At 44.7% G+C, this 11,961-nt stretch overlaps 1 protein-coding gene across 1 annotated transcript; it reads left to right on the top strand.

Moving 5' to 3' along the window:
- Positions 1–604: 604 nt before the first annotated feature.
- On the top strand, positions 605–11,808 carry rcor1 (REST corepressor 1). The gene is made up of 13 exons (XM_085767010.1): positions 605–846; positions 970–1,029; positions 4,361–4,441; positions 4,606–4,658; positions 5,340–5,501; positions 5,871–5,989; positions 6,080–6,158; positions 7,833–7,883; positions 8,097–8,243; positions 9,096–9,173; positions 9,309–9,366; positions 10,303–10,562; positions 11,328–11,808. Exons 1-13 carry the CDS (start codon positions 654–656, stop codon positions 11,370–11,372), a joined length of 1,386 nt encoding a protein of 461 aa, XP_085623136.1. The 5' UTR covers positions 605–653; the 3' UTR covers positions 11,373–11,808.
- Positions 11,809–11,961: the final 153 nt, after the last annotated feature.

Raw genomic sequence — 11,961 nt, forward strand, 5'->3', positions numbered from 1 at the left:
CTGGTTCTGGTTCTGGTTCTGGTCTCTTCTGGTTCTGGTTCTGGTCTCTACTGGTTCTGGTCTCTTCTGGTTCTGGTTCTGGTCTCTACTGGTTCTGGTCTCTTCTGGTTCTGGTTCTGGTCTCTTCTGGTCTCTTCTGGTTCTGGTTCTGGTCTCTACTGGTCTCTTCTGGTTCTGGTTCTGGTCTCTTCTGGTTCTGGTCTCTTCTGGTTCTGGTTCTGGTCTCTACTGGTTCTGGTCTCTTCTGGTTCTGGTTCTGGTCTCTTCTGGTTCTGGTTCTGGTTCTGGTCTCTTCTGGTTCTGGTTCTGGTCTCTTCTGGTTCCGGCTTCGTGTTCCGGAACTTTCCCTGCTCGTCGCGGTAGCCTCGAACACAGCGGAGCAGCAGCGGAGCCTCGAACAGCGGAGCAGCAGCGTCTCTTCAGCCGGAGCAGAGTCTCTCTCCTTCGGCTTCATCAGGACGAACTCCCGGTACCGAGCTCCGGTCCCGCCCGCCGCTCCAGACCCGGGTCCAGCGGGTCCAGCGGGTCCAGAGGGTCCAGAGGGTCCAGTCCGCCGGTTCAGTTCTGTTGTGTTCAGCCATAAGCAGAGAGCTAAGCTAAGCTAAGCTAACAGGCTAACTAGCCTCGTTAGCAGTTAGCTCAGTTAGCTCGTGATGCCGGCGATGCTGGAGAGAAGCGCCGAGGCTCCGGGGAAGAGGAGGGGTCGAACCCCGGCCGGGGCCGGACCGGGACCGGGACCGGGACCGAACCCCGCAGCGGGACCGAAGAACCTGTCCGGGAACGGAACCAGCACCAACAGCTGCTGGGAAGAGGGAAGTTCAGGGTCCAGCAGCGACGAGGAGCATGGTGGGTAGCCTCGGTCACTGCTGTAGTGGTCCTGGTCCTGGTTCTGGTCCTGGTCCTGGTTCTGGTTCTGGTCCTGGTCCTGGTTCTGGTTCTGGTTCTGATGAGGCCGCTGTGTGTCTGCAGGTGGAGGCGGGATGCGGGTCGGACCGCAGTACCAGGCCGTGGTTCCGGACTTCGACCCGGGTGAGAGACGGTGGTAGCCTCGGTGGTGGTGGCGGTAGCCTCGAACAGCACCGAGCTGAGCTGAGACACAGGTTCAGGTCCGGTCATCTGGTCCCAGCCTCACAGGCCGGTCCAGTCCGGGTCCAGTCCGGTCCAGTCCGGTGGTTCTGGCCACAGTTACCTATCAGACCGTCATGTAACATGTGATGTTGATATGAACTTAGATTAGATCAACTTTATTGTCCCCAGAAGAGGAAATATGTCTTGGCCAAAAGTGTAGCAACAACACAATAAGACATAGAAGCAGCAATAAGCAGTGACAGACATACAAACAATAGACATAAGTACAACAACAGACATAAGTACAACGACAGACATACAGGCAACAGACGTACAGACAAAGCAGCATTGCACAGCATCAGAACCACAGCAGTCGGAGTTATCAGTTCTAAAAGAGAGGTGTAAAGTAAAAAGGACAGAAGCTTGGCTTGGTAAAAAGTAAATAAAGGAATATAAAATATCCTAAGATCAAGGACATTTTCAAGACTAAAAACTGGAGCTACGCTGAACTACTTCCAATCAGGAGGCCAGCAGCCTGAGGTTGATGCTGGCGTGAAGAGAGACTGGCTGTTTGTTCAACAGAGCTGTAGAGTTAGAGAGGAAGGAGAGTTTATAACGGTTAGTTTACTATACTAACAGGTGTAATACTATACAGAGCTGTAGAGTTAGAGAGGAAGGAGAGTTTATAACGGTTAGAGAGGAAGGAGAGTTTATAACGGTTAGAGAGGAAGGAGAGTTTATAACGGTTAGAGAGGAAGGAGAGTTTATAACGGTTAGTTTACTATACTAACAGGTGTAATACTATACAGAGCTGTAGAGTTAGAGAGGAAGGAGAGTTTATAACGGTTGTTTTACTATACTAACAGGTGTAATACTATACAGAGCTGTAGAGTTAGAGAGGGAGGAGAGTTTATAACGGTTAGAGAGGAAGGAGGAGAGTTTATAACGGTTGGTTTACTATACTAACAGGTGTAATACTATACAGAGCTGTAGAGTTAGAGAGGGAGGAGAGTTTATAACGGTTGGTTTACTATACTAACAGGTGTAATACTATACAGAGCTGTAGAGTTAGAGAGGAAGGAGAGTTTATAACGGTTAGAGAGGAAGGAGAGTTTATAACAGTTAGAGAGGAAGGAGAGTTTATAACAGTTAGAGAGGAAGGAGAGTTTATAACGGTTAGAGAGGAAGGAGAGTTTATAACGGTTGTTTTACTATACAAACAGGTGTAATACTATACAGAGCTGTAGAGTTAGAGAGGAAGGAGAGTTTATAACGGTTGGTTTACTATACTAACAGGTGTAATACTATACAGAGCTGTAGAGTTAGAGAGGAAGGAGAGTTTATAACGGTTGGTTTACTATACTAACAGGTGTAATACTATACAGAGCTGTAGAGTTAGAGAGGAAGGAGAGTTTATAACGGTTAGAGAGGAAGGAGAGTTTATAACAGTTAGAGAGGAAGGAGAGTTTATAACAGTTAGAGAGGAAGGAGAGTTTATAACGGTTAGAGAGGAAGGAGAGTTTATAACGGTTGTTTTACTATACAAACAGGTGTAATACTATACAGAGCTGTAGAGTTAGAGAGGAAGGAGAGTTTATAACAGTTAGAGAGGAAGGAGAGATTATAACGGTTGTTTTACTATACTAACAGGTGTAATACTATACAGAGCTGTAGAGTTAGAGAGGAAGGAGAGTTTATAACAGTTAGAGAGGAAGGAGAGATTATAACGGTTGTTTTACTATACTAACAGGTGTAATACTATACAGAGCTGTAGAGTTAGAGAGGAAGGAGAGTTTGTAACGGTTAGAGAGGAAGGAGGAGAGTTTATAACGGTTAGAGAGGAAGGAGAGTTTATAACGGTTGGTTTACTATACTAACAGGTGTAATACTATACAGAGCTGTAGAGTTAGAGAGGAAGGAGAGTTTATAACAGTTAGAGAGGAAGGAGAGTTTATAACGGTTAGTTTACTATACTAACAGGTGTAATACTATACAGAGCTGTAGAGTTAGAGAGGAAGGAGAGTTTATAACGGTTAGAGAGGAAGGAGAGTTTATAACGGTTAGAGAGGAAGGAGAGTTTATAACGGTTGGTTTACTATACTAACAGGTGTAATACTATACAGAGCTGTAGAGTTAGAGAGGAAGGAGAGTTTGTAACGGTTAGAGAGGAAGGAGGAGAGTTTATAACGGTTAGAGAGGAAGGAGAGTTTATAACGGTTGGTTTACTATACTAACAGGTGTAATACTATACAGAGCTGTAGAGTTAGAGAGGAAGGAGAGTTTATAACAGTTAGAGAGGAAGGAGAGTTTATAACGGTTAGTTTACTATACTAACAGGTGTAATACTATACAGAGCTGTAGAGTTAGAGAGGAAGGAGAGTTTGTAACGGTTAGAGAGGAAGGAGAGTTTATAACGGTTAGAGAGGAAGGAGAGTTTATAACGGTTGGTTTACTATACTAACAGGTGTAATACTATACAGAGCTGTAGAGTTAGAGAGGAAGGAGAGTTTATAACGGTTAGAGAGGAAGGAGAGTTTATAACGGTTAGAGAGGAAGGAGAGTTTATGACGGTTAGAGAGGAAGGAGAGTTTATGACGGTTAGAGAGGAAGGAGAGTTTATAACGGTTAGAGAGGAAGGAGAGTTTGTAACGGTTAGAGAGGAAGGAGAGTTTATGACGGTTGGAGAGGAAGGAGAGTTTATAACGGTTAGAGAGGAAGGAGAGTTTGTAACGGTTAGAGAGGAAGGAGAGTTTGTAACGGTTAGAGAGGAAGGAGAGTTTGTAACGGTTAGAGAGGAAGGAGAGTTTGTAACGGTTAGAGAGGAAGGAGAGTTTGTAACGGTTGGTTTTAGGGCGACAAGCTCTTAAATGTCTGATCTGACTTCACTCCCTGAGCCGGTCCTAGTACTTTCTTTTTTTTTTAAAGTATATTTTTTTGGCGTTTTTGCCTTTATTTGATAGACAGTGAGATAGACAGGAAAGGGGGAGGCAGAGAGAGGGGGAATGACATGCAGGAAAGGTCTGCCCGACGCGGGACTCGAACCGGGGACGCCTGCGTTGAGGACTGTAGCCTCTACATGGGGCGGCCGCCTTAACCACTGCGCCACGCACCGCCCTGGTCCTAGTACTTTCTACTCAAAGATAGTCTGCAATGTTAGAGGGTCACTTTGACCAATTATCAGTTACTTAGAGGTCCTAGAGGTTCTAGAGGTCCTAGAGGTCCTAGAGGTTCTAGAGGTTCTGGTCTGAGGTTCTAGAGGTCCTAGAGGTTCTGATATTCTGCTCTGTCCCAGACGTGGCCCAGGCGGCTCAGCTCACCGACAACCTGGGGATGCTGGTCTGGATCCCAAGCAGCTGCCTCAACCAGGCTCAGTGTAAGAACTGTTCACTCCTCTGTCTGTGTGTGTGTGTGTGTGTGTGTGTGTGTGTTATTACGATGCCATGTAAAGCCCTTTGAGACAAACTGTTTGTAAAAACGGGCTATACTAATAAAATTGCCTTGCCTTGTAGCTCTAACGTTGCTGTGTGTGTGTTTCAGTGGACGAGTACATCTCCATCGCGAAGGAGAAACACGGCTACAACATGGAGCAGGTAACGTGTTCTTCTCTTCTCTACCTAAACCATCTGGTTGTATAGACCAGAGCGGCTTTTTTATGCAAATGAGAATGACTGATGCATCCTGGGTAATTTAGGGGCAGCGCCCGGCATCCCTCCATTGAAAAGTTCAGCCTAACTGGCTTGACAAACTAACTAACAAAAAGTTGTCTATTAACAGGCTGTTTCCAGACAACACTGAGCCAAAACCTCCCCGGTGATTCCACCAAATACGTGTAGATGTCTGGGTCAGACATTTCTGGCCACTGTGGGAGGCTAAAGGAGCATACCGTAGATTCATTCAGACATTTCTGGCCACTGTGTGGAGTCATTGATCATTGTGGGAGGCTAAAGGAGCATACCGCTAGATTCATTCATTGTAATTTTTCAAGATAGCGTGAACGGTGGGTTTCAAAGAGGGTGTCAAAATAATGATGAGACATAGTGCTACAAAAGAAACACAAAATAAAACATTCAAATTGATTGTTAGTTCGTCTACGCTCCATCAAAACACAAAAAGCCACTGAGTGCAATTTAAAAATGCCGGGTGCTGCCCCTAAATTACCCAGGATGCATCAGTCATTCTCATTTGCATAGAGATGCCGCTCTGGTTTATGGTTATTGGTGTAACCAGGGTAACCGGGGTAACCAGGGTAACCATGGCAACCTGTTCTCCAGGCTCTAGGGATGCTCTTCTGGCACAAACACAACATCGAGAAGTCTCTGGCCGATCTGCCCAACTTCACCCCGTTCCCCGACGAGTGGACGGTGGAGGACCGAGTCCTGTTCGAACAGGCCTTCAGCTTCCACGGCAAGAGCTTCCACCGCATCCAGCAGATGGTACTAGTACTACACTACTACACACAGTACTACATACAGTACCACACACTACTACACACATTACTACACACATTACTACACACAGTACTACACACAGTCCTGTTCTACAACACACAGTCCTGTTCGAACAGGCCTTCAGCTTCCACGGCAAGAGCTTCCACCGCATCCAGCAGATGGTGGCTATTTTATGATGGCTATTTTTTCAATTAGTCGATTAGTCTAACGATTAATTTTTTGACAAATCTAACGATTATTTCTGTCCTCTGTCTGTCCTCTGTCTGTCCTCTCTGTCTGTCCTCTGTCTGTCCTCTGTCTGTCCTCTGCTTGTCCTCTCTGTCTGTCCTCTATCTGTCCTCTGTCCGTCCTCAGTTGCCAGACAAGTCGATGGCCAGTCTGGTCCGGTTCTATTATTCGTGGAAGAAGAGTCGCAGTAAAACCAGTCTGATGGACCGACAGACGCGCAAGCACAAGAGAGAGAGAGACGACAGGTGAGAACGGGTGACATCACAGGTGACATCACGGGTGACATCACCCTCTGCGATGCGATAGGTTCACAAATTTCACTGTTTGTGTTTCAGTGACGAAGAAGTTGAAGAAGGAAACAGAAACACTCAGAGTGACCCTGAGCTTGACCAGAGTAAAGACGAAAAGAAGGAGGTAACTGACTTTTACTGACTATTTACTGACTTTTACCGACTATTACTGACTATTACTGACTTTTACCGACTATTACTGACTATTTACTGACTGTTACCGACTTTTACTGACTATTAATGACTATTACTGACTTATTACTGACTGCAACTGACTAGTTGCTGACTATTACTGACTTTTACAGACTATTACTGACTATTTACTGACTATTTACTGACTATTTACTGACTATTAATGACTATTACTGACTATTTACTGGCTGTAACTGACTGTAACTGACTGTTAATGACTATTTACTGACTATTTACTGACTATTACTGACCGTAATGACTGTTACTGACTATTTACTGACTATTACTGACTATTTACTGACTGTGACTGACTATTTGCTGACTATTTACTGACTTTTACTAAATGTAACTGACTATTTGCTGACTATTTACTGATTTTTACTGACTGTAACTGGCTATTACTGACTTTTACTGAATGTAACTGACTATTTACTGACTATTTACTGACCGTAATGACTGTAACTGACTATTTACTGACTATTACTGACTGTTAATGACTGTAACTGACTATCTACTGACTATTTACTGACTATTTACTGACTTTTACTGACTGTTAATGACTGTAACTGACTATTAATGACTGTTAATGACTGTAACTATCTACTGACTTTTACTGACTGTAACTGACTATCTACTGACTATTTACTAACTGTTAACGACTGTAACTGACTATTTACTGACTGTTAATGACTGTAACTGACTATTTACTGACTGTTAATGACTGTTAATGACTGTAACTGACTATTTACTGACTATCTACTGACTATCTACTGACTGTTAATGACTGTAACTATCTGCTGACTATTTACTGACTGTTAATGACTGTAACTGACTATCTACTGACTTTTACTGACTGTTAATAACTGTAACTGAGTATCTACTGACTTTTATTGACTATTTACCGACTGTTAATGACTGTAACTGACTATCTACTGACTTTTATTGAGTTTTTACTGACTGTTAATGAATTTGTAATGACTGTAATGGGTTTCTACTGACTGTTTATGACTATGTACTGACTGTGACTATTTGCTTACTATTTACTGACCGTTAATGACTATTTACTGGCAGTTAATAATCTTACTGACTGTTAATGACTATTAACTTGCTGTTATTGACTATTTGCTGGCTGTTACTGACTTTTTCATGGCGCTGAATAACAGTTTATGACTATCCACTGACTGTTAATGACTTTTTCCTGGCTGTTAATGACTGTTACTGACTATTTACTGACTGTTTACGGACTATTTACCGACTGTTAATGACATTTTCTTGGCTGTTAATGACAGTTTATGACTATAAACTGACTGTTAATGACTGTTTATTGACTATTTACCGACTGTTAATGACATTTTCTTGGCTGTAAATGACTGTTTATGACTATAAACTGACTGTTAATGACAGTTTATGACTATAAACTGACTGTTAATGACAGTTTATGACTATAAACTGACTGTAAATGACTGTTTATGACTATAAACTGACTGTTAATGACAGTTTATGACTATAAACTGACTGTTAATGACAGTTTATGACTATCTACTGACTGTTAATGACTCTTTACTGGCTGTTTAATTTACTACCTGGTTCTGGAAACTGGTTTCAGGTGAGTTCTGGATCAGAGAGGTCAGAGGTGAAACCAGCAGCTGGACTGAAGGTAGGCTACAACACCTGTCTCCCTGTCTTCACCTGTCTGTCTTCACCTGTCTCCCTGTCTGTATTCACCTGTCTGTCTGTCTGTCTGTCTGTCTGTCTGTCTGTACCTGTCTGTGTCTCTGTCTGTCTGTCTGTCTGTCTGTCTGTCTGTCTGTACCTGTCTGTACCTGTCTGTATTCACCTGTCTCTCTGTCTGTACCTGTCTGTCTCTCAGACCGGAGGAAAGGCGTCCCAGCGGATGAAGAAACGTCCTCCCAGAGGAATGTTCCTCAACCAGCAGGACGTCGTCTCTCTCTCGTCGTCGTCGGCTCAGGGACTCATCAGACACCTGGACGGTCAGCTGGTGTCCATCAAGAGACAGGTCTGTCTACCTGTCTGTCTGTCTGTCTACCTGTCTGTCTGTCTGTCTGTCTGTCTGTCTGTCTGTCTGTCTACCTGTCTGTCTGTCTGTCTGTCTGTCTGTCTACCTGTCTGTCTGTCTGTCTGTCTGTCTGTCTGTCTGTCTGTCTGTCTGTCTGTCTGTCTACCTGTCTGTCTACCTGTCTGTCTGTCTGTCTACCTGTCTGTCTGTCTGTCTGTCTGTCTGTCTGTCTGTCTGTCTGTCTGTCTGTCTGTCTGTCTGTCTGTCTGTCTGTCTGTCTGTCTGTCTGTCCACCTGTCTGTCTGTCTGTCTACCTGTCTGTCTACCTGTCTGTCTGTACCTGTCTGTCTCTCCTAACCGTCCTGGACGGTCAGCTGGTGTCCATCAAGAGACAGGTCTGTCTACCTGTCTGTCTGTCTGTCTGTCTACCTTAGGGGCGGCAGTGGCTCAGGTGGTAGAGCGGGTCGTCCTATGATCAGAGGGTTGGCGGTTCGAATCCCGCTCTGTCCTGGTTGCTGCCGTAGTGTCCTTGGGCAAGACACCTCACCCACCTTGCTCCTGATGGGTCGTGGTTAGCGCCTTGCATGGCAGCTACCGCCATCAGTGTGTGAATGGGTGAATGCAATGTACTGTAAAGCGCTTTGGGTATCGTTACAGGTATAGTAAAGCGCTATATAAATACAGACCATTTACCATTTACCATTTACCTGTCTGTCTACCTGTCTGTCTACCTGTCTGTCTGTCTGTCTGTCTACCTGTCTGTCTGTCTGTCTGTCTGTCTGTCTATCTGTCTGTCTGTCTGTCTGTCTGTACCTGCCTGTCTCTCCTCACCTGTCTGTCTGTCTGTTGCAGGTCCAGACCGTCAAACAGACCAACAGCGTTCTGAAGGACAAGCTCAGCTCGGGGGTCGAGGAGTTCAGGCAACAGGAGGTAACCATGGAAACAGGGACACGTTGACCGTAGTAACCGTGGAGACGGGGACACGTCGACCGTGGTAACCATGGAGACGTCGTGTGTCGGTGGATCTGCGTCTTCACGTGTTTTCTGTTGTTTGTTTGTTTTCAGGTGAATCAGAAGTTTAACACTCGTTGGACCACAGAGGAGCAGCTGCTCGCCGTACAAGGTAACCACCGATATATGGTACCGGTCTGGACCGGTACTAACCACCATACATGGTACCGGTCCACTACGTACAAGGTAACCACCCATACATGCTACCGGTCCAGACCGGTACTAACCACCATACATGGTACCGGTCCACTACGTACAAGGTAACCACCGATATATGGTACCGGTCTGGACCGGTACTAACCACCATACATGGTACCGGTCCACTACGTACAAGGTAACCACCCATACATGCTACCGGTCCAGACCGGTACTAACCACCATACATGGTACCGGTCCACTACGTACAAGGTAACCACCATACATGCTACCGATCCGGTACCGGTCCAGACCGGTACCACCCATCCAGACCGGTACTAACCACCATACATGGTACCGGTCCACTACGTACAAGGTAACCACCATACATGCTACCGATCCGGTACCGGTCCAGACCGGTACCACCCATCCAGACCGGTACTAACCACCATACATGCTACCGATCACCCAAAATTCAAATTTCCCTCATGATCTCCTCCCCCTCATGTGGACTAAGGGCTGGGAGAAGTTTCAGAGTTACAGGGGGTCTCCGCTGACTGACTGTTAATGACTGTAACTGACTATTTACTGACTTTAACTGACTGTTACTGACTTTTACTGACTGTTACTGACTATTTACCGACTATTCACTGACCGTAATGACTATTTACTGACTTTTAATGACTGTAACTGACTATCTACTGACTATTTACTGACTGTTAATGACTGTAACTGACTTTTACTGACTATTAATGACTGTAACTGACTATTTACTGACTGACTATTTACTGACTGTTAATGACTGTAACTGACTATTTACTGACTGTAACTGACTATCTAGGACTTTTACTGACTGTTAATGACTGTAACTGACTATTTACTGACTGTTAATGACTGTTTCAATCTTGTGCAGCCATCAGGAAGTACGGGCGGGACTTCCAGGCGATCTCGGATGTGATTGGGAACAAGTCGGTGGTGCAGGTGAAGAACTTCCTGGTGAACTACAGACGGAGGTTCAACCTGGACGAGGTTCTGCAGGAGTGGGAGGCGGAGCACGGCGTGGAGGCGGGAGAGGAGGGGGACAAGGCCGGCGAGGAGGACAAGATGGACGAGAAGATGGAGGTGTGTCCTGCTGAGGAGGAGGAGGTGGTCGCTGTCAAGGAGAACAAGGAGGTGAGGAGGAGCTGCTCACGTCTTTTTTCTTTTTTTTATTGTGGAAAAAGCACGACAGACAATACAGTGAACATGCATTGATGACTTACAATGACATAAAATGTGAAATTAGGTGTGTGTGTGTGTGTGTGTAGGTCAGTTATGATATACAGTATTCTATAAATGGCGATCATAATAATGATGAAAAAGAGACTTGGTGGATAATAATAGTGACTTTGGTCATAATAACACTATTGGGGGAGAAAAATATCAAAGTACACACAACACAACACAACACAACAGCAAGAATAAAATGCAATGTAAGACACAACAAAACAATGTTAAGATACAACACTAAAAATATTGCAAGATAGTGAGCTAATGTTTGAATTTATAGGTGGTGGGTGCATGATTGAGCAGATTTAAGCCATGATTTTATCTTAGATTTAAAACCGGTAAATGTACTAATGTCTCTGATATCATTAGGTACTGAGTTCCAATGATTAGTGACTCTGACAGAAAAGACTCAGTACATCTGTGCTGTGACCTTTGACCTCTGCTGGTCGTCCTAGTTGTTCTCCTGTGATATGAACTCCTCTAACGGAGGAGCAGCCAGATTATGAACGACCTTACACACTAAACTAACGTCGGCAAGACACACTACATTTTCAAAAGTCAGAAGTTTGTGCTTTTGAATGATATTGCAGTGATGACGACTTGATGGCTTTTTGTCTAATACCTTGAGAGTGTGTTTGTCTGTCTTGACGCTGTGTCTCCGTCCTGCAGGACTCGTCCTCGCCGCTGGACGCCCAGAAGCCCCTGGCCTCCTGAGACTCTCTAGCCCCGCCCCTCTAGTTTTATCACGACTTCATTTAATTTTATTCTGTTGTATTTTCTCTGTTTACCAGTTGCTGAACTTCTATTGATGAGCTGATTGATTGGGTTTTAAGGTTTGTATCATAAATTGCCGCCTGTTATCACTGCTCTCTGGACCAATCACAAACCAGACATGACCTGTCAATCAAAACGTGGGTTAGGCCTGGTTTATGTCGGGTTTTTTTTTTCATGTTTTCTGTCTTTGTTTTCATGACGTGTGTGTATGCGTGCGTGCGTGCCTGTGTGTATGCGTGCGTGTATGCGTGCGTGCGTGCGTGCGTGCGTGTGTGTTGGGGGGTGGTGGTGTTGAACTGAAGCAGCCATGTTGGATGATGTCACTCAGGTATCGTCATCCTGTTTTCTGGACAATAAACCAAAGTTCATGAAAAAAATGAATAAAAGTCTCTTGTTATTAAAATGTTTTGGTTCTGAACACAAACACCAAACATGTTCCAATGATCAATGAACTGATCAATGAACTGATCAATGAACCGATCAATGAAGCATCAGTAAACCCAGTGACCATCGGTGAAGCCACTGGTTC

This window comes from Trachurus japonicus, chromosome 22 (genome assembly GCF_045865225.1).
Source record: "Trachurus japonicus isolate A0001 chromosome 22, Traja_1.0".
In the NCBI taxonomy this organism is placed as follows: domain Eukaryota; kingdom Metazoa; phylum Chordata; class Actinopteri; order Carangiformes; family Carangidae; genus Trachurus; species Trachurus japonicus.